The sequence below is a fragment of the Monodon monoceros genome, unplaced genomic scaffold (genome assembly GCF_005190385.1).
Source record: "Monodon monoceros isolate NGI ecotype Baffin Bay Population unplaced genomic scaffold, NGI_Narwhal_1 Super_Scaffold_18, whole genome shotgun sequence".
NCBI lineage: Eukaryota > Metazoa > Chordata > Mammalia > Artiodactyla > Monodontidae > Monodon > Monodon monoceros.
This window is the reverse complement of record NW_021703774.1, coordinates 124,994,841-125,022,165: the sequence shown is the minus strand read 5'-3', so window position 1 is coordinate 125,022,165 and position 27,325 is coordinate 124,994,841. Positions and strand designations below refer to the sequence as shown.

Genomic DNA, 27,325 nt, shown 5'->3' with positions numbered 1-27,325 from the left:
TAAAAACTTCATTAATTTTGACTCAAGGAAAGAAAAAAAACTATGACTAAATTCATGAAAATATGGAATGTGTAAAGAATGTGCCATTTTATTTCTTGAAAATAAAAGTCAGTAAATATTTCAATGTAATGGTGATTTCTGTGTTCATGAATAATCCCTGTTAATCACAAAAATCTTGAAAGCATAGAGATGCACAAAGAAGGAAAATTATTTTATTCATTTATTATCTACTATTTTGGCATTTATTTCTATTTTAATATGTATTTACAAATATCCTTTAATTTATAAATTTTAATAAATCAGGAATCCAAGTACAGATGTTGTTTAATAAACTTTTAAAACTAACAGTATTAAACATTTTCAATATTATTCTCTAATATGATTTTTAAAGGCTGTATAGATTTCCCTTAAAGGGATGAATCATTATTTATTCAATCAGTCCTTTATTGTAAGATGTTTGCGTTGTTTCTACAAATGATTTAAAGGTTATATTCTATGTTTAAAGCCACACACACACAAATCTCCATGTATGAATATACACAAATGCATAGGCGTACATAAAAACACATATACACATGAACTCAGAAATTATAAACTGAGTTAAATACCCCATTAGGATAAGAAACTCCATCCCCATTTCTGGTGACAAGCCAGGGCCTGCTAATGCTGTGTTTACTGCGTGTAAACTGTGCATGGTTTGGGCTATTTGAATGGGTATATCTGGATTTGTTGTATTTTAAAAGTAATAAATATACTGAATTTGCATGCATATTTACATGAATTTGCATGAATATGTGCATTGATTTTTGCATGCAAAAGTTATATGCGTTTTCCAAATAGTGCTCTGTAATATACTTTTTCCACTTGTCATTTGCTAAAACAGTGGGTTTTGTCAGGGGAGGATTCAAATAAGCATAGCAAAAGCTAGGTTAAATAAAGTAAGGCAGGCTTTTTTACAGCAGGCATTCACATTTATCAAAATAACATCATTTACTGGTTTATAGTTTTTACCATGTAGGGAAAAGGAAATGAAGATACATGGATTGCTATAGTAAGGTACAGGAGTAGAACCAATATTTTGGTTCTGTAAGTAGCCTTTGAATAAAGATATTTTAGTTGAAAGAATAGGATATGCTAAAAACTCATTTTGACCTCACTTTATGATTATCATGAAAATGACATGACTTAAAAGTGTTCTTTTTTTTTTCTTAAGTGAAGCCTGATCCACCATTAGGTTTGTGTATGAAAATCACAGATACTGGTAATTTAAAGATTTCTTGGTCCAGCCCAGCATTGGTACCATTTCAACTTCAATATCAAGTGAAATATTCAGAGAATTCTACAAAAAATATGAGAAAAGTAAGTATATTTTAGTAAATAAAATGAAAAGTTGAGAAGCAATTAAGGAAAGGTGAGACCCCCTCCCAATCCCATACAGAACACCTCTGCATACCAAATGTGCATACTGCTTCTGGAGCAGAATCAGTCATAATTTAATGTCATACCATTGGCTTTCATTCAAGAGCAGCATAAGAAATGAGCATATATACAGCATTTCTGCATCTTCCATAAAATGATTTTAGAAAAATTGTTTGATGTTATTCAATATGTCTTACATGTAGATCCATGTTATATTTTGAGGAGCATGACAAATTCCTCCCAGAATTTACTGCGAGGAAAAATTTCTTTTCCAAAAGTTTATGTATATTAAATTAATTCTCTGTCTCTCTCTCTCTCTCTCTCTCTCTCTCTTCTTCTCACCCTTCCTCTCACTCTCCTTCTCCCTCTCCCTCTCATTAACACCACACACACACACGCACAACTAATGGCTACAAGAAGTTCAGATACAGAATTATTGAATTCATAACTATAATATTTTCACGTAAAGACCTTCTCTGGTTTCTGATTTTACATGTCATCCTTATTTTTTCTTATTGCTCAATGTATTTCTTTACATGCAGTACAAACATGTATAGTGTGTCAAATCCTTTTTTCATTCTTTCAGTAAGTATTGAGCGCCTACTAGGTGCCAAGAACTCAGGATCCATTGTGTAGTAGAACAGGATGAGGGGAGCTTGGGAATGCTAGCGGGAGAGGGTGGGTTGAAATATTAAATGGAGGTAGGGGAAGCTCTCCTTGAGAAGGTGATATTTGAGCAGGGATTTGAAGGAAGTGGTGATGTAGATATCTGGGAGAATTGGAGTCTAAATAGGGAAAATAGCAATTCAGAGGCCCTAAGCTGGATGAGAAGCTGGAGGCCAGGGTGGTGAGTGAGGGCAGTAGTATTAGTGGATGATCAAAGAGGGGGAGGGGAGGAGGGGGTCATAAAAAGCCTTGTGGGCCATGCAAAGACTTCGGCACTGTAATTTGTGAAACTAATTGTTATCTAATTTAGAGGTAAAAACCTGTCTTTTTAGATCTGGGCTAATTTTTTAAGACTTTATATTCATAAAGAACAGAATGAGAATCCAGTGTCATGTATGGAAAAAGCAGTTGAGGCTTCTCTGGGCTTTAGCTTTCTTATCTGTAAAATGGAGATAATAGGATTTTAACTACAGGTGATCTGAAATTGTTTAATGCATTTCTGGTGCTTTTCGCCATTTTTAGTCTGCAGTGCTCCAGTCTTAATGAGCCAGGGAGTTCAGTATCTTTGGAGTACATCATTGGTTGTTTCATGCAGTTAGGTCTCTTAGATATTTTGATTCACTATAGCTGATCATCAGCCTTGGGTCCTTAAAATTATTCATGCCCTCCTTCTGTGACACTTTGCTCTAGGAATGCTTATAGTTCTCTGTCCCCCCCTGTGCATCATCTCCTACCGTGTGTGTTACAGATGTCAGCAGAGGCTTGAAGCTTCCCACTGACTTTAGCTGTATCTCTCAAATTCTGAGAGGTCAACATTCATTATCATTCAGTTAAATGCTGATTATCATTGTGACTTTTTGCCTTGGACTTACAGGCTATTTAAAATTTTATTGACTGTTGTCAGTCAAACATTTGTTATTGGGTTATTGATTTCTTTTAAATTCCACTGTGGCCAGCTAACTACTCTGTAAGATTTTAATTCTTTGAGATTAGTCGAGACCTGCTTGTGATCAGTTTTGGTAAAGGTTCCACACCGACCTGATGCTCTGCTGTTTTCAAATAATATTTAACAGGCTGATGAGACTGTCTCAGCTACATCTCTGCTAGTAGACAGTGTGCTTCCTGGGTCTTCGTATGAGGTTCAGGTGAGGAGCAAGAGACTGGATGGCCCAGGAATCTGGAGTGACTGGAGCACCCCCCTTACCTTTACCACACAAGGTAGGTTTTATAAGAGTCACTTCTACTGACAGGGGAATATGGTTCTTGAATTTGCCTTTGGCATATTATATGCATCTTAAATTTTGTGGCAGTAAACCTAAAGGAGGAACACCATATTAACTTTTTTTTTCTTTTTTTTTTTTTGTGGTACGCGGGCCTCTCACTGTTGTGGCCTCTCCCGTTGCGGAGCACAGGCTCCGGACGCACAGGCTCAGCGGCCATGGCTCACGGGCCCAGCCGCTCCGTGGCATGTAGGATCTTCCCGGAGCGGGGCATAAACCCATGTCCCCTGCATCGGCAGGCGGACTCTCACCACTGTGCCACCAAGAAAGCCCCAGTTTTCATATTTTTAAAGGTATCTTTAACATCAGAAAAACTGCAGTTTATTCACAGCTTCCTCGTGGAGTTGAGGTGCAATATTTTACATAGAGGTCCAGGAGTCTAATGGTGCTAGCCCTGGCACAAACCAGGTTGTGACTATAGGAAGGCAGTTCATGGTCCTTTGACTAGTTGTCTGATCTGTCAAATGTGCAAAAATTATTCCTACTCAAACTCACTCAGGTTGATTATGGATATATGGAGATAGCAAGTACCATGTAAAACACTCAGCAGATATTCAACACATTTAACTTGTGCAATATCCAACAATATTACCATTAACAGCTAGCCTTTTACTTATTCAACACAGGTGTGTCCCTCTAGTGACTGTAGACATCCCAAACAGAAAAACCTGAAAATAAGTGAGAAATAAATCCAGACAGTGAGCAAACGGCTGCTCCAAAGGGCAGAATTTGTTGATTTAGCAATGAGTGTAAAGTTAAGCTTACTAATTTAACAAACTTGGATAGCTCCTATGCCACTAAGTGGTACCATGCGATTATTAAGGGAAAGACAGAAACTTGCCAAATAGAAAGTAGACTAGGACACCAAGAGTGGGGAGAAAATCTTATACATTTTAGTATCTCCCAAGCACATTTCTCTATCACAGTATTGTCTACTGTAATGATGTAATGCGTATTAAATCACAAATAAAAGGTAGAAGTAGATTGATAATTCCTTATTGATTAATAATAATAAGATTGACAATTATAGGGTGCCTCCTGTGTTTAGGCACTGTTCTTAGTGCTTTGCACGTACTATCATTTTATCCTTTCAACAGCCCTGTGAGATAGGTACTGTTATTCCTGTTTCATAGACAAATTGAGAGTTAGATAGGGTTAAATAACTTGTAAAAGTTAAGGCAGTTAGAAAGTAGCCTAATTCCAAAGTTCATGTTTGTAACCACTAGTAAAACAATTAAGTGCATAAATGTATAATTATGCAAGATTTCTGGTGGCACTAAAAATTGATTCTTAGGGCGCAGTGGTTGAGAGTCCGCCTGCTGATGCAGGGGACACGGGTTCGTGCCCCGGTCCGGGAGGATCCCACATGCCGCGGAGCGGCTGGGCCCGTAAGCCATGGCCACAGGGCCTGTGCATCCGGAGCCTGTGCTCCACAGCGGGAGAGGCCACAACAGTGAGAGGCCCGCGTACCGCAAAAAAAAATAAATAAATAAAAAATAAAATTGATTCTTAAAGCTAGTAAGCAGTAAGCTTAATTACATAGAGCATTTTAGTGGAACACCTCATTTCCTTCATGATTCCTGGTAAATGAGGTTTTAGTGCTGCTTAGTTTTTTTAGGTTTAGGTTTGCTGAGTTACGTTGGCTGCAATGTCTGCACTTCACAGTGCTGACCACACTTGAGGTTTATTCCCTGAAAGGTGTGCAACAGCAAAGTATGTCTCCAAACTCGGGGACTTCCTGTTCTTGTGTAAAGGGATTTGAATCCTTCTCCCTTAAGTCTAGTTACCTAATATTATTAGATTCACCTCCATTGTTCACTAATAGGTGCTGTAACGGCATCCACCAAACAGAAACATTCTGTAAGATTGAGGTGTTAATTTGTTTCGAATGAGTTAGCACACCCACCTTATCATTTTCAAACAGTTTGGGTTTGTTTTTTAAAAAAAAAACCAGAGGTTACTGGATGTATTACTGCAGACAGAATGCTAATTCTCAGTACCTTTGTAACTACTACTTTTTATTCATTAATATATTAAAAGTGAACCTACCAAGTTCACAGTTAATGAAGCATTGACTATTCCTAGTCAAGGAATTTTTATGGATTCTTTTATTTATTTTTAAATGGGGTATGAATCCCTTTATTTTCTAATTTTGTAGGTCTTATGTCTTTTTTTAAAAAAAATTAGTTTGTTTTTTTGGCCACCCGCCATGTGGGACCTTAGTTCCCCAACCAGGGATGGAACCCGCGCCCCCTGCATTGGAAGTGTGGAGTCTTAACCACTGGACCGCCAAGGAAGTCGCATCTTATGGATTCTTTTAAAATGAATTGGATAGGTTCTTTCTCTATAGCTGTTGGGAGATCTTGGGCTTTTAGAGGAAAACTCAGGACCTTCCCAGAACTTATAAAGTACAAGAATATTGCAATTTACATACTAAAAGCAACTTTAGAATTGCTGAATTCTTGTAGTACCTTTATTAGCTGCATTCTTGTTGCTGTGAAAGAAGAGGAGAAACAGATATTAGATAATTTGTACACTTCCTGTGCAGCTCTTACACCAGGTTAAAGAAAATATTTTGTCCTTAAAGAAAGATAGGTAATCTTCTCCAAGAATTAAAAAAAAAGCTATTTTCTGGAGCTATGATAACACATTTTAAAATAACTTATCTAAAATGTTTTGATCCATGATTTATGTTCTTTTGAGTAATTCACTAATATTTATCAATAGAATTTCCTTTTTTAATAAAATTTATTAATGTAGATCCTGTAAAGGTATTGATACTTGGTCATGAGAAGAAAATCATTATTGTTTCCTTATTTTACAATAAAGAAATAAATTTTTTCCTGTTTATGCTTGACTGTAGACATACAAGATGCAAATATCTTATATGGATTATAAATATAAAGGCATTGGAGTTTAGCATGCTATTACTGAAAAGAGAAAAATAATAAAAACTAGTCAAGGTTTTTTTGGACTTGTTTTGAGGGTAATCCAAATATGTATGAAAACAGATATTCATATTCTATCAGCAGAAAATAGCTTACCTTAAATTGTACAACTGAAATACCCTGTTTTTGTAATACACTATGGCTGAAATAATTCTGTCCTATGTAAACATTCATTTATTTTTATTGTTTCTAGTAAAACATAGAGACAAACTATGTTTCCAACAATAGGAGACTGAAAGAGTAGTATGGAATAGTGTATAGGCATTAAAAATGATATTTTAGAAAAATACTGATTCCCCTTGTCCTCAACCACAGGGTACTGGCACTAAATAACTTAAAATGATACTACAGAACAGTATTTACAGTTTTGCCTGCTTTGTTTACTGGTGCATCATTGATTTTACATTTCCTAACAAGTTTTCTTATTTAAAGCTTATTTCTCTACCTGCTTACTTGAAATTTTCATGTATCCAAACGAGACAGTGGCTATCACCATTTATTCTTCAGGATTTTGTTTTGTAGGGATTTGACTTAAGAACTTGCGCTAAGGTTCACTGATTCTGAAAGCAGAGTCTGATGGAAGACATACCATTGTGGAATTAGACTACATTTCATTTTCATTAATTTCCTGCCTATCAGTTAGCAAGTGACAATTACTGTCTAAAACATATTTTATAATGCATAAGTCTCTGTGTTTAGAAAATACTGAGGACATTTATGGAGGCTCAAGTCACTTGGGAATGGGAATGCTTGGGACACTTACTAACTGTACACGAACAGGCAGCTACAGTTCTGCAGTCTCTCAGCGCACTCATGTTATTTTGGGCAGTATGATCCTGAATGCCTTGTGAATCTTTTTTACATGGTATCAGTTGCTTTCGTGATGTTTTCTGTCTTCATCTAACATCCTACCTTTTTTTTCCCCATTACAGATGTCATATACTTTCCACCTAAAATTCTGACAACCGTTGGGTCTAACGTTTCTTTTCACTGCATCTATAAAAATGAAAACAAGATAGTTTCCTCAAAAAAGATTGTTTGGTGGATGAATTTAGCTGAGAAAATTCCCCAAAGCCAGTATGATGTTGTGGGTGACCATGTTAGCAAAGTTACTTTTCCTAATTTGAATGCAACCAAACCCCGAGGAAAGTTCACCTATGACGCAGTGTACTGCTGCAATGAGCATGAGTGCCACCATCGCTATGCTGAGTTATATGTGATTGGTAAGAATTCCGGGATTTTCTTCATTTTATTCCATGAGATACATTTTTATTATGGACTCTATCTTAGAGTCCCATTGAAGATGTTAAGGAAATTTTATTTTCATTAAAAATGTTTTGGTGCTTTTGCTTTATAGTAATATTTTAATGTGTTTTAAATAGATGTCAATATCAATATATCATGTGAAACTGATGGGTACTTAACTAAAATGACTTGCAGATGGTCACCCAGTGCAATCCAATCACTTGTGGGAAGCACTTTGCAGTTGAGGTATCAGAGGTATGTATATTTTTGCTGTTTTATTTTTCTGTGGATATGGTGAGATAAACATCTCCTGTAGAATATCACCATAGCAGTAGTCTTGTAGATTTATTCCCAAAAGAGGAAGGTAGAATATTCTTAATTAGGAAATTTTTAGAGGGTTAAATAAATTGGTGATTCTTGAAAAAATTCACACACAAAAAGATTGTAATTTGTTTTTGCTTCAGATTATTTTTTTCTGATGATCAGTTAATTCTCCACAGTTGCATTTTAGTTAGTAAATGAAATCCAAAAACTTAATGTCTATACATTTTAATTTGACTTGGAGAATTAGCTAGAGGAGAATATCAAGGATTATAGAAGCCTCATATCATTTGCTGAAGATTAATGTTTTAGAAAAAGGTTGGAGGTAGTGGTACAGATATTGTAAGAGATAATATGAATGGTCTTTAGAAATAGGTAAGATTATTATTATTTTTTAATTGAAATATAGTTGATTTACAATGTTATGTTAGTTTCAGGTGTACAGCAAAGTGATTCAGTTATATATATATATGTATCTATTCTTTTTCAAATTCTTTTCATTATAGGTTATTATAAGATACTGAATATAATTCTCTGTGCTATATAGTAAATCCTTGTTGTTTATTTATTATATATATAATACTGTGTATCTGTTAATCCCAAACTCCTAAATTATCCCTCCCTCCCCGCCCTTTCCCCTTTGGTAACTATAACTTTGTTTACTTAATAAGGATTAAACAATTCTAGTAAAGAGTAATTTGCGTGGCTTTTTTTTTTTTTTTTTTTTTTTTTTACCATTCTCTGATTTGAAAAGAATTCAAGTCATCGTCTTCCTATAGTATTCTTCTCTCTACAGAGACCTTTATCTAAAATAATAACACTCTTGATTAGGACAATTTTTATAACATTCTTTAGTAGTTTTCAAGTGTGTGTACTACTCTTAAACACCCTGTCTCAGTTTGTACTGGGACTTTCAATTTGTATAGCTTGTGCTCATTTATTCTTAAAATCTAAAATTTCTGCTTGAAAAACAAATCCATTTCCTCAAATACTGTGTTCTGATTCCTATTCCTAACGCTCCCAGTCTATTCTTAAGTAATATTAGAAAAAAATGAGGCAATTTCTTTGTTTCTCACATGGGAATAATAGCTGTCTTCATCTTACCTGATATGAGAACTTTAAAATCAATAGAATATTCATGGCATACCATTTTACTTTTGTAATCTGTCTTTACTTTCTTTCCGTGGCATTTTCACATTAAAAATGGTGTTTGTGATATGGACACCTTATCTTTGATAAAGGTGGCAGGAATGTACAGTGGAGAAAGGACAGCCTCTTCAATAAATGGTGCTGGGAAAACTGGACAGGTACATGTAAAAGTATGAGATTAGATCACTCCCTAACACCATACACAAAAATAAGCTCAAAATGGATTAAAGACCTAAATGTAAGGCCAGAAACTATAAAACTCTTAGAGGAAAACATAGGCAGAACACTCTATGACATAAATCACAGCAAGATCCTTTCTGACCCACCTCCTAGAGTAATGGAAATAAAAACAAAAATAAACAAATGGGACCTAATGAAACTTCAAAGCTTTTGCACAGCAAAGGAAACCATAATCAAGACCAAAAGACAGCCCTCAGAATGGGAGAAAATATTTGCAAATGAAGCAACTGACAAAGGATTAATCTCCAAAATTTAGAAGCAGCTCATGAAGCTCAATATCAAAAAAACAAACAACCCAATCCAAAAATGGGCAGAAGACCTAAATAGACATTTCTCCAAAGAAGATATACAGAATGCCAACAAACACATGAAAGAATGCTCAACATCATTAATCATTAGAGAAATGCAAATCAAAACTACAATGAGATATCATCTCACACCAGTCAGAATGGCCATCATCAAAAAATCTAGAAACAATAAATGCTGGAGAGGGTGTGGAGAAAAGGGAACACTCTTGCACTGCTGGTGGGAATGTGAATTGGTTCAGCCACTATGGAGAACAGTATGGAGGTTCCTTAAAAAACTACAAATAGAATTACCATATGACCCAGCAATCCCACTACTGGGCATATACCCTGAGAAAACCAAAATTCAAAAAGAGTCATGTACCAAAATGTTCATTGCAGCTCTATTTACAATAGCCCGGAGATGGAAACAACCTAAGCGCCCATCATCGGATGAATGGATAAAGAAAATGTGGCACATATATACAATGGAATATTACTCAGCCTTAAAAAGAAATGAAATTGAGCTATTTGTAATGAGGTGGATAGACCTAGAGTCTGTCATACAGAGTGAAGTAAGTCAGAAAGAAAAAGACAAATACTGTATGCTAACACATATATATGGAATTTAAGGGGAAAAAAAATGTCATGAAGAACCTAGGGGTAAGACAGGAATAAAGACGCAGACCTACTGGAGAACGGACTTGAGGATATGGGGAGGGGGAGGGGTGAGCTTTGACAGGGCGAGAGAGAGTCATGGACATATACACACTAACAAACGTAGTGAGGTAGATAGCTAGGGGGAAGCAGCCGCAAGGCACAGGGATATTAGCTCGGTGCTTTGTGACAGCCTGGAGGGGTGGGATAGGGAGAGTGGGAGGGAGGGAGACGCAAGAGGGAAGAGATATGGGGACATATGTATATGTATAACTGATTCACTTTGTAATAAAGCAGAAACTAACACACCATTGTAAAGCAATTATACCCCAATAAAGATGTTTAAAAAAAAAAAAAAAACAGGAAAAAAAAATGGTGTTTGTGGACAACTATTCCATAAGCATTTGGACTCATTTATCTTCCTAATATTTATAGAAGAACCATGAAACTAGCTGAATATATGTGTTCAAGTTTTTTTAACCTCTCTAAGGCCTCAATTTCCTTGTCTGTAAAATGGAATGAATAATAGGACTTGCAGGGTTTCTGTGAGAATTAATGACACTTTATTTAATTAGAGTTAAGTGATATGATTTCTGCTGGTAAACATTCAATAAATGGTTATATCTGTCGTGACGATAATGATGCTAACCTTTGGATTCCAAGTGGACTATTAGTGTGCTTCTGTACAAGGTCAGGGTTCTTATTTTTTATGCACAGATGACTCTTCATCCCTCTTCCTCATTTAACCCCATCCACCACACTGATTCACACACACACACACACACACACACACACACACACACACAAACAGTTGTAATTTTGAGGAAATAGGAAGAAAAAGGAGTCACAAAAAATGGAAAATGAAAGACAGAAAGATATAGATTTTTCATTTTCTTGTAACCTCCTTACTCCCATTCTTATGGAAACAGTAACTGCTACTTTAGCCACTTAAATACCATATTTAAAGCAAATAATGGCAGAAGGGCTATTGCAAAGAAGAGGAGAAATGCTTTGTATTCTCTGAGGTGGAGTGTTGATTGGGATGTAGTGATAAAAAAATATTTTCTTAATTTTCTTCTCTGAGAAAATAAGTGATATACCTGACTATATGATCCATATAGAAGTCAATAATTGATATTATTTTAATTATATTGCTTTGAACTAGAAAAGATTAGGACAATGTCAATTAAGCTACAATCTACTATCATTATGTTTTCAATTTGTTTTGTGGAATTTAAAGTGCAAGGAATTTATCTTCCTTTCCATATCAGGAATTCCCCATTACCACTTGTGATTTTTATTTTAAAAATTCGATCACTTCAGTATAATATTAGTGTAGCTTCCAAAGTGTTGTAAGTTCTGTCTCCAATTGGATCCCTACCTCTCTGTTAGAACATTGCCATTTATTTCATTTGCATACCCACTTACTGTCTAGTGAAATATTTAAGAAGGGTTATTTTCTCTTTTCATGGAAAGATTGTGATATAGCTGAGAATTCAAAAATGCCTTTCTAATAAGAACAACTACTTTTAGATGGAGCAAAAACTGTCTATTTTAAACAACAAAGCAGAATGCTCAAATATTGCTTTCATCAGTGTTGTATATTTATTGATTGTTTTTGTATCTTTTAAGGAGCAGCCTTTACTGTTCTGACGTTCCATCTATTCATCCCATATCTGAACCCAAAGATTGCCACTTGCAGAGAGATGGTTTTTATGAATGCCTATTTCAGCCAATCTTTCTATTATCTGGCTATACAATGTGGATTAGAATTAATCACTCCTTGGGTTCACTGGACTCTCCACCAACATGTGTCATTCCTGATTCCGTGGGTATGTCAAAAACTATATGTATGTCTTCATTTTTATTAGCATATTTGGATTCAGGTTGGTTCAGGGTAACTGTTAAATTTTCTGATCACACTAGATTAAAAAATTTTTTTTCCTACTTACAGTGGAATTGAAAAGACAGTTAGCCTTAGAAAGTTTTATACTTTTGGCTTTATTTTAAATCAATAATAGGAAGATTTTCAGCATATAATTTGATGAATTGATCACTGGGTATAAATTTAGTAGTAATATTATTCTAAATAATGCACTATTTTATGTTTTTTTCCCAATGTACTTATGAAAACATTTGATGCTTTTAATCTAAAAGTTTAATTTGGATATTCTGACGGTTTTTGTAATCTGAGTAGTCATAGCTCAAGGCTTTAATTTGTAAGGCTGGGTAGGAAGCAGAAGGATTCACAATAACTCAAGTGAAATAAAGAGAAAATAGACAAGGATGATGACATCCATTACAACATTTTAAACATTCTTTTAAAAGGATATTTTGATTTCAAAGGAATAAGAGACCCCTTGGAGATTTTGATATGTTACTCTAAGTATCACTGTGAAATCTTTTTTTTTTTTTTTGCGGTACGCGGGCCTCTCACTGTTGTGGCCTCTCCCGTTGCGGAGCACAGGCTCCGGATGCACAGGCTCAACGGCCGTGGCTCACGGGCTCAGCTGCTCTGCAGCATGTGGGATCTTCCCGGACCAGGGCACGAACCCGTGTCCCCTGCATCGGCAGGCGGACTCTCAACCACTGCGCCACCAGGGAAGCCCCACTGTGAAATCTTTGGGAAATGATCCATTTATGATTTTGCAGCAAATGTAGAAGAGTATCTTTTGATGCTATATAATATTTTGTTGGGGAATTGTACCAAAAATTAACATTTGATCCATTGTATTTTCAAATAATTAGTACACATCTGAATTCAAATCTATATTTTGTTAAATATAGCATAAAGTTGTCATAATTAAAAAAATTTTTTCAATATGAAGTCCCAGTTAATTGATCTGCCCTCTCACCGCCCCTTCCTATTTAGTTTGGTTCCATTTTAAGTGAGTTTACTGTAAGCAATACTTCTCTGGTACTAAATATCCTAAGATAGCAAGGAACTGTCCTACCTCCCTACCCTACAGACATACACAGATATACCCTCACATGTATTATATGACAACTGCAACATGGATTCAGTTTGATATCTGAACAATTTTTGATGTTATTCTTTTCAGTACTAACATAAGGCATTTAAATTGCACTTATATTGCCTACCTAGTACTAGAAAACAATGTGAAAATTCAACTTTGGAATCCAAATGCCAGCTCCACTTATTACTAGCTTTGTAAACGTGGGCTGGTCACTTAAGTGCTCCGTGACTATTTTGTCACCTATAGAATGTGGAAAGCTCCTTTTACCTCCCTAATGTGGGTATTGTGGGGATCACATAAACCACTGTACTTCAAAGCATTCTTTCTATAAACTAGATATTCATGGAATATATACATGTGATAGCTATATGATTCCGTCAAGTGCAATCACAGCTTTAATGTGTTGGGGTCTCTTGAATGCTCATACTTCCTTTCCTGAAGAGGAATTATCTTTTCAAGAGATGAAATATATGTCATCTTATTGGTTGGTGAAGAACGTCTTCTTGGCACATGAGGAATTGAATAAGCATGAGATACTGTATAGTAATTAAAAAGTTTAGGTGTTTTGGTCATCAGTAGTCTAAAGAAGTATTGTTGATGAAGTCTGTAGCTTCAGAGGTTCACACTGTCGTGCTTGAGCTGTGAGATGTTAGTTCCCAAATACGTTGAGTTTGCATGTTGCCTTTTATTATTTTTTAAAGCCCTTGCTGTTCTGTTCATCTTTGCCTCTATTTCTACCCTTTAAAAAGCTTATTTTCCTCAGATTGTAGAGAACCAAGGCTTTACTCTGCAAGACTTCCTCTGACCTTGACCTAGAAATACCTAACAACAGACAGTAGAAGATTTTGAAAATCACACATGTGGAAATGAATGCGGTGTATAGTTTTTTGCTTTTAATGAAAGCTCTGTATAGAGCAGAGTTTGCTACTGATATTCCTCATATGATCAGTATGGTATCTTTTGCATGCAGAGCCAATGGTTCCATTTCTAATCGGGTCTTACAGTTAACGTGCAGAGTGACATGGACGATGCACTGATCTTTTTTCAGTCAACCTCTCTATTTTCAAAATAGAGATAATCCCTTTCTTATGTATCACATAAAGTTGTAGGGGATCAAATGAGATAATGAAGGAGAAGGTTTTGAGAAAGAAATGTTACTTTACAAATAGAAGATATGGAAGATTATAACATCATAATAACATTTTAAAAATATTGTTACTGTTTAAATTACTGGTATATAATACTTTAAAAAAATTTTCTAGTGAAACCACTGCCTCCATCTAGTGTGAAAGCAGAAATTACTGTAAAAATTGGATTATTGAAAATATCTTGGGAGAAGCCAGTCTTTCCAGAGAATAATCTTCAGTTCCAGATTCGCTATGGTTTAAGTGGAAAAAAAGTACAATGGAAGGTACCTTTTACCTGGAAATTTCTTCAGCTTGCCTCACTAAATATTATTTCTTATAACTGTTTAAGAAGTTTATTGCATAAGGTTTATTTTATTGGCATAAAAGTACATCCTCCTGTATTCCATAGCTCTTTTTATTAAATAGATTGATCTAATTCTAACCCTTTTAAGAAATGAAATTTCCTGCTATTTATCATTTCCCAAAATGTGTTTTGTAGTACATTGATCCCATACAATGTTTCTTGAAGAAAGATCACATGGCTTAATAAAGTTTAAGAAACCCTGAATCACCATATGTCCCTAGTGTAGAATCATGGTATATTACATATTAAAGGTTTAGAGAAGTCCTGAATTTAAGAAACATTTGTGACTTTATTTCATCCTATGTTTCTCAAACTCATTTTACCAAGGAATCTTTTTCCCTTTAACAATGTTCTTTAGTACACACATGTTCAATGGGACACATTTTGGAAGAAGCTGCTTTTATCAAACAACCAGAATCACACCCATAGTGGCAAGTGTGCATATGATGTCTTCCTGTGTCAGTTTTCTGATGGCAGCCTGCAAAGACCTAGAAATAGCAGGAACCCTAGAAGAGAATTAGATCACAATGAGTTCAGCTGTAATAAATGTGACAGTTTACTTGCTTATTGAGGAGACTGACTATCAGAGATTCTCTGCAGCAGGCCCTATCTAACCACTAGGTTAAAATTCTTAAACGTCTTTGTGTATAGAGGATTAGTGGACGGAGATTAGTAATAGGGTAAAAGAGTGATTGGGAAGTGAGGTTGCAAGTGGGCCAGTCCAAATCTTGTCACGAGATGGAAATAACAAGACGACTGAGGCAATCCTTAACTTGAAGGAGCTCATGATTCAAGCCTAATAAGAGTATTTATAAAGCCAGAAAACACAGTCAGTTCTCTCTTAATTTTGGAATAGTGTTAGGGTTTAAAATAAAATGTACTTCAGGGCCCTTTAGCTACATAGGTGTTAGTAATGATCAATCTAATAGTTTGACTTATTTTACAGGTATTTGAGGTGTATGATGCAAAATTAAAATCTGCCAGTTTCCCGGTGCCAGACCTGTGTGCAGTCTATGCTGTCCAGGTGCGCTGTAAGAGGCTAGATGGACTGGGATATTGGAGTAATTGGAGTACTCCAGCCTACACAATTGTCACGGATATAAAAGGTTTGCAAAGATTTTGTGAGCATGTCTTAAAAATGCACAAGTATGTGCTTCCAATGTGACCGAAAAGTAATCCTTCCCAGAACACATGTACAACTTGGGCTCCTTGTTATTTTGCAGTTCCTATCAGAGGACCTGAATTTTGGAGAATAATTAATGAAGACAACACTAAAAAAGAGAGAAATGTCACTTTGCTTTGGAAGGTATTCCTGATTTCTATGTTATTCTTAAATTTTACTTCTATACTCTTGAAAGATTTGTTTCATTGTAAAAAAGACTTCATTGTAAAAAAGACTTACTTAATAATTCTATCATTTTTAGTCTCTGCAATCCCAAGTTTATTTCAATTTGGAGAAGTGATTACAGAGAGCCAAGGTGTGGAATGGAGGGAGCACTGGCCTGGAGTTTGGAGACTTTAATTCTATTCTTGGCTTAACATAGTATAGTTAATCAGTGCTATTTTGACAAGGTCACTTAGACCCTTCAACCTCAGTTTCCTCATCTGTGTCAACATAAGATTGGACTGGATGATATCTAGTGTTCCTTCAAGTCCAAAAGTTCCATTTGTATTTAATTCTAAACAGAGTAAACGTGGCCTTCCCTACATATCTCAAGGGCATTTAAATTATTCTTTTTTTTTTTTTTTTTGCGGTACGCGGGCCTCTCACTGTTGTGGACTCTCCCGTTGCGGAGCACAGGCTCCGGACGCGCAGGCTCAGCGGCCACGGCTCACGGGCCCAGCCGCTCCGCGGCACGTGGGATCCTCCCGGACCGGGGCACGAACCCGTGTCCCCTGCATCGGCAGGCGGACTCTCAACCACTGCGCCACCAGGGAAGCCCGATTATTCTTTTTGTATGATGGCAGATACACGATGGATATTTCCAAAAACAATGAGTATACAGCTTAGAAATTTTCAAAGCGTTCTCTCCCCCAAATGAATTGATTTCTATCCCAAGTGAATGTATTTTTTTTAGTCCGAATTTTAGGGAGACACAAACATTCAATCCATAGCAAACATCATTTGTCATTAGGGAAATACATATTAGAACAACAATGAGATACCACTACACACTTATTAGAATGGTTAAAATCCAAAAAAACTGACAATAAATTGCTGGCTAGCATGCAAAGCAACAGGAACTTTTATTCTCTGCTGGTGGGAATGGAAAATGGTATAGCCACTTTGGAATATAGCTTGGTAGCTTCTTACAAAAAACTTTGGTACTTTCATACAATGGAATATTATTCAGCGATAAAAAGAAACTGCTCTAAAGCCACAAAAAGATATGGATGACTCTTAAATGAATGTTGTTAAGAGCTAGAAGGCTGCCTAAAGGGCTACATTATGATTCCACTTACAGGACATTCAAGAAAAGGCATAACTGTAGAGATGGCAAAAAGATCAATGGTTTCCAGGGGTTTGGTTGATGGGGAAAGGTTTGAATGGGTGAAGAACAGGGGATTTTTTATGATGGTGAAACTATTCTGTATAATATTGTCCTGGTGAGTACATAGCATTATGCATTTGCCAAAACTCATAAAACCTTATACCACAAAGAAAAAACCTTAGTGTATACAAATTAAAGATAAATCATTAGGAGGTTGGAGAATCCCAGGATGGAATCCAGACTGCAGTAAGAGAAACTAACTGTATTACAAGTGTATGGAACAGTCTTACTGAAGGAGTTGGGAGAAAAAGGTTCAGGCCTAGGTAACCTTGTTAATGAGTAGATTCTTAAGACTATAGGCAAAAGAAACTGTACATAACCACTGTGTCCTAGCTGATAAAGTCATTTCTCTCACGAGGTATGGGTTAACAATTCTTGTATCATTAGATATGCAAACTGGAATTGAACAATTAAGCATTGGATGATGGATGGTAGGAAGGACCCAGGTTTCTCACTGTCGAATTGGTTACAGACAAGCAAGGAGAAGATCAGAATGATCCATGTGGTAATGGATTAGGGTTGGAGACATCAGCATGAACTCATGTTTAGCTTAATATGGGTACAGATGGATTCATTTAGAAATTTTCATAGATATGTGTGTATACAGATGCAGTATACACAGATGTATTTCCTTGATCTGTAAGCTGAGAAATCCATATTCTGGTAGTAAGGAGTATTCCCAGATTTGTTTCTAATACTATTCTCCAATAAAAGGAACTAGGGCTCTGTGAAAAAAATGCTGGGTTATAGGGCTGGGGCAGGAAATAACACAAGATGAGCCTAGAGCAGCTTGTAGGACTAGAAAGTAAGGACTTTATCATCAATTTTACTTGATGGTTACGAAAGTAAATATTTGTATATGAAAACTGACATAGATTTTTTTAAAAAACAAAATGCAAAATTTGCATGATTTTTCAGACATTTATTGCAGAGGCTGCTAAAATCTTACTCACCACCTACCCAGGTTCTTCCATGCCCTGCAGGGACATATTTATGTTTGTTTGTATTTATGTTTCTCAATTTCTGACTTAGAAGAATCTCAGTGACAAAAATTGGGAAGCACTGTTCTAGTCTATTGTATAGAGTTAAGCTTTCTAAGGGTTTACGAGGGATTGGTAGCACTTAAATCTTACCTGAAACAGGTGAAGGTGATGGGGGAAGTGGGATATATTGTTATATTCTGTAGAATGGATGAATACAATTGGACTAATTATATATTTTACACTGAATCATCAGTGACCTGGTATGATTTTTTTTTAACTAAAGGCACAAATTCTGGGGTTCCATGTACACTGTCCTGATAGCCTCTGTTACTGGAAGGGGCAGCATATCAAGGGAAGAAAAAAAAATGAGTGACCAGTCTCACCAGGATTAATAGAAGTGATGATTAATATCTTTTCAACTCTCTCTAGTTGTTGCTTTATGAAAACAGAGGGTTATTCCTTTTTTGCTTTTTAGATGAAGAAACTCTCAACTCTCTTTCAGTCTTTCTTTTCTCTAGAATTAGAGTGAAACTCCCAGGTAGAGTTTCCTGGAAACTCCCAGGTAGAGTATCCATACTTCATTATCTTCAAATGATTTAGTCTTTGAGTCTTAAAAAAAAAAAAGGGGGGGGGGAGATAAGTTTCCCATGCTCCATAGCCACCCAGATGGCTTCAGGGAGACTGTGGTCAGAGCCCCATACCTCAGCCTTGAATTCAGCAGTGCTTGCTCTGGCCTGGCCCCTGCTTACCAATGGGAAATGTTTAATAGGAGTTCCGTGAGCTCAGTCAGTATAAAAAGCACTGTAGCCCTTGAGCTAATCAATTTTTATGTTTACCGCAGCCCCTGATGAAAAATGACTCATTGTGCAGTGTGAGAAGATATGTGGTGAAACATCATACTTCCCGCAATGGAACATGGTCAGAAGATGTAGGAAATCACACTAAATTCACTTTCCTTTGGACAGAGCAAGCACACTCTGTTACCGTTCTGGCTGTCAATTCAATTGGTGCTTCTTCTGCAAATTTTAATTTAACATTCTCATGGCCCATGAGCAAAGGTAAGAAAAGGTACACCTCACTTTGCTTTCACAGAGTCCAATAGATGAGACAAACATTAATCAAATAATCATGCAAGTTAATGCCTATTTACAAACTGAGACGAGTGTTCCCAGGAAAAGAGTATAATTTTATAAAAGAAAAGAAAATAAGAGCCTAACCTGGTATTGAGTGTCAGAGAAGCTTTCTTGAGGATACAGTAGAGGAATTAAACTTCCCCAGAAGGTTGGGGGAAGTGCTCCCGCGAGAGGAAAAATCTGACCAAAAGTCCCGTAGTCCAGGAGAGGATATGAAGGAAGACCTGGTTGGCGCTGGTGCAAAAAAATCCAGAAAGGCGGACAGAGGCTCTGAGGTATGGCCCTCAGGGAATTGTAGGCATGATAGGAATTTTGTTCTCACGTGCGGAAGTCCGGAGGCTTTTAAGTGGGACTCTGTGGAGAGGGTGTTAAAATGATCAGATTTGTGCTTTGAAAGCACTGACTCCATCAGCGGGAGAGAAGATTTAGAGGGAATTAGAATGATTAATAGGCTTGTACAGTATTACAGTAGAGAACACCTTTTGACCATATCCAGAAATCTCTTTTTTGGATTTTAGGTAGAATCTTATTTCTCCTCATAGCATATATTCCCACACCTCTCTGCTTATATGACTCTTGTGATACAAAAATAATTGCCATGTATAAATGTCTGCTTTATTTATTTGTATAAATGTCTGCTTTCTCTTCCTTCTCCGTAGGCTATATGTTCCTAAAGGCAATTAGGAGATCTTCATTAATTTTGAATTTAAAAATAAATTTCCTTGTTTTCCCCACAGTAAATATCGTGCAGTCACTCAGTGCATATCCTTTAAACAGCAGTTGTGTAATTCTTTCCTGGATGCTATCACCCAGTGATTACAATCTGATGTATTTTATTCTTGAGTGGAAAATTCTTCATGAAGACAATGAAATTAAATGGCTTAGAATCCCTTCCTCTGTTAAGAAGTATTATGTCCACGGTAAGCTTACTGTACTTTGATTAAGTTTCTCCTATGGATTAGTATGACGCTACAGATTATTAATTCAAATAAGATAGTCAGTTAATGAAAACTTCAAAAATATAGATGGTAGATCTTGCTGCCTAAACTGTCATCCTGTTACAAACATTTAATTCTATTTCATTGGATCCTTTTCCATTTAAATATTTTATGTAGTTGTAATCATATCATCTACCACTTTTCTTATGGTTTGTTCCTTTGATCTATCACAAGCATGTTTCTATATTGTTCACAATCCTTATAACTATTTTTTAAATGATTGTGGAGCATTTTATTCCAGAATCTACATAAACCATTTATTTATTTGAGAACATTTATGTTGCTTCCAGCTTAACCTTCTTTTAAAACCATTTTAATGGCTTTTGATATCTACTGACAAATTGTTTTCCCAAATTGTGTGCCAACTTATGATGTCACTAGCAGTGAGTGGGAGGGCCAGGCTGAAGGTCTGAGGATCACAAGCCAGCATACTATTCCCAAAGTAGACCAGTTACCCCACAAGGTGATTAAAATACAAAATATTAGTGCACAATACAGAGTCTCCAAGTCTGAGTAAGGTTTAAGCAGGGAAGCTAAGCATTGCCATGTTCTTATTTACAACATCATCCCAAAGGCACATACTTCTATTTCGTTGCAAAGACCCTAGAATTTAGCATCAAGGTAGATAGAAACAAATTATTGATAGAGAACTAAATCCAGTTCATTACTATACTGTTGTCTAGGTGGTTACCCTCTGTGCTTCAAAGAGATTTATCTCTTGTGGAATAATATTTATATCTTATTAGCATTTGTAAAAATGATAAATCACTGATAGATCCATTTTGAGCTTTGCTATGAAGGTGATCATCCTCCATAGATCTAGACGCCTGGATAGATAAGGTAATTCCTGGTCCCCACTCCCATCTTCTCTGCATGGAATTTCATGAGACTTTAGTCTCCCAGCTGCTTTGAATGGGGAGGCTAAGTAAACTAAATTCTTATGAAAAGGGAATATTGCTGGCTTTGGTCTTAGGAGGTAGAGTGTATTGTCCTGGAAAGGGAAATAAAACAACTCCTACACCCTGAACTTGAGCAAGCCGGCTATCACTGGAACATGCCTTTGAAAAATTGCAATCTTCTATCTTTGGGTAAGATTTTAAAACATTATTTGTGAAATTATTGTCATTACAGTAGAATTGGTAGTGCTTAGATTGTCTTTGAAACTCCCTAATTATCAGTTTCAACCCATAAGTCATCAATTTTACATCCATGGAAATATAAGAGTCACTTAACATTTTTTTTACATAGATTTCACTCATTTATATTAATTCAGTGGGAATGACTCTTTAAAATATTTTTTTCTCCTCAGATCATTTTATCCCCATTGAGAAGTATCAGTTCAGTCTTTACCCAATATTTATGGAGGGAGTGGGGAAACCGAAGATAATTGATAGTTTCACCCAAGGTAAAAATGTTTACTTTTAGTTTCTTTTTACACAGATTTGTGGTTTCCTCCTTAGCTAGCAGTAATGCTGCCATCTGATTATTTTCTTTCTGATGGAATCATGGAATAGCCCAGAGTCTTATGTAGATGCCTCATGGGTGACTGAAGTAAGGGTACATGGTTCCATGGTGGTGGTAAGAAGAATAATCAGGAGTGGTATTGTACTTTTGTATTGGTAAGTAAAAATTTCAGTCTAAAAGTTGATGGAAACAAAATAAAGGGAAGTATCCAGCTATACAATAAAATACATCATCATAAAGATTAATTGGAAAAATATTAATTTTCTGTACAATTAATATAAATACACCTACCCCAAACAATATGTTTTGACTCATATTTATGAGTCTTTAAATTTTAATGATCTTCTAAAGGAAATCTTTTTCTAAAAATAAAACTGTAGCAATAATTATAGAAAAAAGTTCACAGGGTGTCTTATATTTCTGATTCACCTTACTGTACTTGAAGTGGGAACATTTTGATTCTGCTATTACTTTTCAGGTTGTCTTCAAGTCCAAGCAACCCAGTAATGAGGTTTCAAGAGAGAAACATTTCACCTGGTTTTAGAATTAAAATAATTATAAAGCTTCATTCATGTATTTTTCAACAAATATACACTGAACACTGTTCTAAGCACTGGGGATTGAACAGTGAACATAAGTCTGTGCCCTAAATGGAGCTTAAACTCCAGTACTCTAATAAGAATGACAGACAATAAACAAATCATGTATAATATAATGTCAGATAGAAATAAGTGCATGAAGCAAAATAAAATGAAGGGATAGAGTTAAAATGTGGTGCTTTAGTAAGGATGGCCCAAAACGGTCTTTTTCTCTGTGAAGGTGATATTTGGGTAAAGCCCTGCAAGAACAAAGGGGAAGAGCATTTCAGCAAGGGGATAGCAAGTGCAAAGGCCCTGAAGAGTGAGAGTGCTTTGTGGTTCAAGAAACAGTAAGGAGGTCAATGTGTCTGGAGTGAGCAAGATAGAGGTTGGTGGGTGTTGTAGGTTGCCTTCTCTAAAAGCAGGTGCTGAAACAAAGAGTCATCATAACAACTTTTATTGACACTTGGACTCATATAATCTAAAAGTGACCAGATGGAGAGAGCTGGCAAATAAATACTTTTGAAAAAATGTTTTGCTAAATTACAAGAAGCATAATTCTGACCAAAATAATAATTTTATTAATGTGATCAAAGCTATACTTTTATCTTCCTCTTTCTGATTTTTATATCTTTAAAGGTCATTCAGATTTATGTTGAAATCAGAAAAAAAGTCTATTATAATTTCTGATTCAGAAAGATGTTATTTCCTCAAGCTTCAGAGTTGTGTGAATTTTTTCTTTTTCAGATGATGAAAAACACCAGCATGATGCAGGTCTATATGTAATTGTGCCAATAATTATTTCCTCTTCCATCTTATTGCTTGGAACATTGTTAATATCACACCAAAGGTATTGTACTTGGTGTTAAAATCTTGAACATATTTAAACCTTGATTTTAGATCCAAATCAGAAACACTGAAGTGTTCTAAATATTTTTATATGTATTTGATGGCAATGAGATGGCGTAAAAAGAAAAAACCTGATTTCAGGAAACCACACTCGGTTTTGCTAGTACACATAAGCCTCAGGAAAATAACAAGCTTATAATAGGAAATCCTAGGCAGTATGTTCTTAGAGGTGAGAAGAATGGCTTTCAAAGTTGTACAATCTAGGTTGAGAACCTTTAGTGGTGAAGATTTATCTGAAGCCGTCAAGTTCACTTATGGTCAGTAGGCATTCTGCTTTTTAAACGTCAGCGCTGAGTGGCTCCATTCTGTTTGGTTTGGCAAATGGCCTTGAATTTCTTGGATGGTTCTTTGGGTGCCCCATTACTCTGTGCTGAGAGGTGCGGACCATTGAGGTTATTTCACACATGCCAAATCTCTACAGAAAATGTTGTCTTCTAGCAGTGAAGAGGGAAAAGTGATTTTACAATCTGAGTTTACCTTTCAGTCAAGTGAGCTGATCGGGCCATATCCAGTAGAATTGTTTCTGAAACTCAGTTGATGGCCATATTTAATATTTAATTTTCTCTGAGAAAAACCTGTGCAAAGCATTTAGCACAGTGCCTGGCAAACAGTTTTTAATAAGAGTTGGCTATGTTTATTATAGTGATCGACTTTGGTCTAGACAGAAAGTTGGTGGAGATCTTCATGGTAGAGCATGTGAAAGTGAATCTGATCCTACTGAGGCATAACCAGTCTGGTAGATAAATTTCTAGTTTGTATATTTATTACCTGTTAACATTTTCAATGTGCATGTTTTTCTTTACTTCTAATGCCTTATTTATCTTTTGTAGGATGAAAAAGCTGTTTTGGGAAGATGTTCCAAACCCCAAGAATTGTTCCTGGGCACAAGGACTTAATTTTCAGAAGGTCCCTTTTTCAGTTTTTTAAACCCCAGAATATATAAGATCGCATTTTAGATGCTATATGCCTTCTAGAGCTTCAAACATTTTTAAGGTTTAAAACATTTTAAGGATAAGGTTTAAATCTTATTTTATTCAATTCATCTTAATATGAGTCTATTTAATCTGTTATTTGTTTTCAAGAATAGCAAGATGCAGGGATTTGAAACCAGGACAAAAAAAAATTCAATAGGTAGTTTATCATCTGAGTTAACAAATACATATCTTTCTTCTGTGTCACAGTATATAATAAAATAAATATTAGAATATTAGAGTCAAATCTGGTGGAGAACAAATATTTGTGTATACTTTTTTGGTATAATTGATTGTCCTTAGGAAAAGGCTGGAATCAATATTTTTTAACCCTTGTAATTATCTCCATAATTACTTAAATCAATTAAAAACTACATAAATAATCCTTTCCTCAAATACTGCAATCTGAAAAATGCAATTATCATAATGAAACTTACACTTATGAAGATAGTTCCTTTCAAGCTACTTTATGGAACAATTAGTCAACTCTAATAAAATAATTTGCACTTTATAATAGAATTTCTCAGAAAACCCTAGAGTTTAACAAATGTATCATTAATTCCCATAATTTCCCTTGAAGCAAGGTTGGTTTTCCACCCATAAAATTGGGAAAATAGAATTCAATTTTCATGGCAAAATATCTTCACGCTGTTTTGAACAATAATCATATGGAGGTTATTATGCAGTCTCAATAATTGTGTCATCATTAGTCACTGTTACCAGTCTTCAGTGGTTTTCTTTTAGTTACAAGATCAAGTACTCAATGACTTCTCTCTACAATCTGTTATCAACCTACAGATTTCATTTTTTCTGTCCGTGGGCCTTAGTCATGCCTGCACTATTCTCCTCACCTCTACAGACCCTTCCACGTCAATGAAGACCTTGCTCTAAGCTCTTCTTTCCCCAAGCCTTTTGTGAACAAATGTAGTTCAGAAGAATTTCTGCCCCCTTTAAGTTCCTGGAGCATTTTATTTTTTATTGTGAAGAGTGTTCCGAGTTCAAGGGCTGTGTTTTACCAATCACAACTATTGTTGAGCTTCTCCTGCTAAAGGCAAAGTACTAGGGTCAGGATTTATTAATGACTTGCTGATATCTTATAATAATGTCCATTTATTTATGTGCAAATCACTGAGATACACATTCTTACACTTATTAAGATTTTTACTTCAATTCTCAGTATCTCTGTTTCCTCTCCTGTAAAATGAGGTTTAATAGAACTTACCTCATTGGGTTGTTTGGGGGACTAAAGAAGATAGTACTTCTAACATAATATTGTCTCAACAAGTATTAGTTATCATTATTTTACATATTTACATGTTTTATGTTATTCTTTCAGTTACCCTGTGGGATAAGTATTATAATCTCCATTTTATAGAAGAAAAAAACCTAAAGCTTATAATGGTTAGGTAACTTGTTTTAGAGTCTGGCTTAGTTTTCTAATTTGTCTGACTTTGGAGCCTGTTCTATTAGTAAGTGTTCTCTCTGGCTTTCGATTTTTTTTTTTTTTTTTTGACCATGACCCACAGTGAGAAAAATGCTTTACCTTGCAACCTAGTAAATGAGTAGATGTAGGTAATATGCAAAACTGAAACAAAAGATGCTCAAAACAGTTTTACTATTTGCAACGCCCTCTGTTTTCAAAATTATGTTTCATTTCAAAAATACTGGTTACAACCCTCTACATTCATTCACATACTAACAGATATGATTTGCAGTTAGAAAACACTGCTCTACAGTTTACCGATGGATGAATTAGTGAACAGATATATAATAATGTGGGCAAAATAATGCAGACATTTAAATTGTAATCTTTCAGTGGAAGAGACAGTGCCATATCTTCAGACATGGTAGCAGTGTAGTTTTACATATGGTCATTCTCGTTATAGAAACTTCCCTTAGCCTGAATCTAACGAGCCCCGCACCCATACACTTCTCAGCTATGCCCTTACTCACTGTAAGACACGGAGTCTCCTTTCATTAAAGCAGAGCTGATGGTTTTTTCAATTAGTAAAGTATTTATTCCTCTTCTTTCTCTTCTGTTATGAATTCTTACAGTGACGTTTATTGTAGTGATAGTGATATTTCAGCCATATGTATTTGTTTGTCATTCATTCAGCGAGCACAAAATGAGAATAAGTATTTACATGTAAGTCTATGATGTTGCTAGGCTCTGGGAAAACAATTTGTAAGAGATTTTCCTTACCATCTAGGCAGTAAGACAGTGAGGTCATAGAGGAGTGACTTGGTTAAAAGCAGAATAGAAAAAACTTTTCTTTTCTCTCTCTAAAATGGTTTATTTATTTTAAAATTCATTAATTCATTCCATCCATTCATTCAAGGGGTATTTATTGAATAGTTATCCTATGCCAGTCACTGTGCTAGGCCTTAGGGTTAAAATGGTCAGAAAACAGGAACTCTTGGAGTGTGCAGTCTATGGGGAAGATAAGCATTAATCAATTTATAACTGAAATAACAAATAATATACATTATATATGTTATATGTAATATATATTATGATAATATTACAGACACTAATAATGATAAACTACGTGTTGTGAAAGAAAGGGCCCAGTGTGCTGAGTGTCGTGTGTGGGATGGGGGTGAGCTGAGATCTGGAAAATGAGCAGTCATTAACTAAGATTTGTGGTGGAGGGTAGAGCCCAGCAAGTCCGCTGGTGAATACAAAGCCCTGTGGTAAGAAGTACCTTAGCACATTTGCAAGCTGAAAGCAGGGAGATTAAAAGACAAAGAGTAAGGAGATTATTTTTCTTAAATATTGGGGTTTTTTCTTCTTTTAATGTGAGAGGAGTTTTGTCTAAAAAATCTAAATACCTATCTAAATAAAAAATTAAAAGCTTCACCATGTCAGTACATATAAATGTAGGGAATAACCACCTTACTGTCTCTTTCAGAGAAGCTCAAACACTCTGTTCTGTCTTCAATATGTTAAGCTCTGAAATCTCCTCTATGAACCACCAGGAAAATGGTTTCTAAGTGTTTACCAGGGCAGGGAAATGATTAGGCCCACCTAAGCAAAATGCAGTTTGAACCTGCACCAA

General features: G+C 35.7%; 1 protein-coding gene across 6 annotated transcripts in view; it reads left to right on the top strand.

Moving 5' to 3' along the window:
• LEPR (leptin receptor) overlaps nucleotides 1–27,325 on the top strand; it is a 75,276-nt gene that overhangs the window by 25,820 nt on the left and 22,131 nt on the right. For 4 of the 6 annotated variants that reach the window (XM_029228444.1, XM_029228443.1, XM_029228449.1 and 1 more), the window contains exons 5-17: nucleotides 1,214–1,359; nucleotides 3,159–3,303; nucleotides 7,246–7,536; nucleotides 7,696–7,813; nucleotides 11,842–12,041; nucleotides 14,450–14,598; nucleotides 15,625–15,784; nucleotides 15,902–15,984; nucleotides 19,055–19,271; nucleotides 20,084–20,266; nucleotides 21,654–21,749; nucleotides 23,134–23,236; nucleotides 24,126–24,201. In XM_029228444.1, coding sequence (XP_029084277.1) covers nucleotides 1,214–1,359; nucleotides 3,159–3,303; nucleotides 7,246–7,536; nucleotides 7,696–7,813; nucleotides 11,842–12,041; nucleotides 14,450–14,598; nucleotides 15,625–15,784; nucleotides 15,902–15,984; nucleotides 19,055–19,271; nucleotides 20,084–20,266; nucleotides 21,654–21,749; nucleotides 23,134–23,236; nucleotides 24,126–24,201 — 1,967 coding nt within the window. The remainder of the gene's footprint in view (nucleotides 1–1,213; nucleotides 1,360–3,158; nucleotides 3,304–7,245; nucleotides 7,537–7,695; nucleotides 7,814–11,841; nucleotides 12,042–14,449; nucleotides 14,599–15,624; nucleotides 15,785–15,901; nucleotides 15,985–19,054; nucleotides 19,272–20,083; nucleotides 20,267–21,653; nucleotides 21,750–23,133; nucleotides 23,237–24,125; nucleotides 24,202–27,325) is intronic. The other 2 variants (XM_029228446.1, XM_029228445.1) reach the window with 2 other exon arrangements.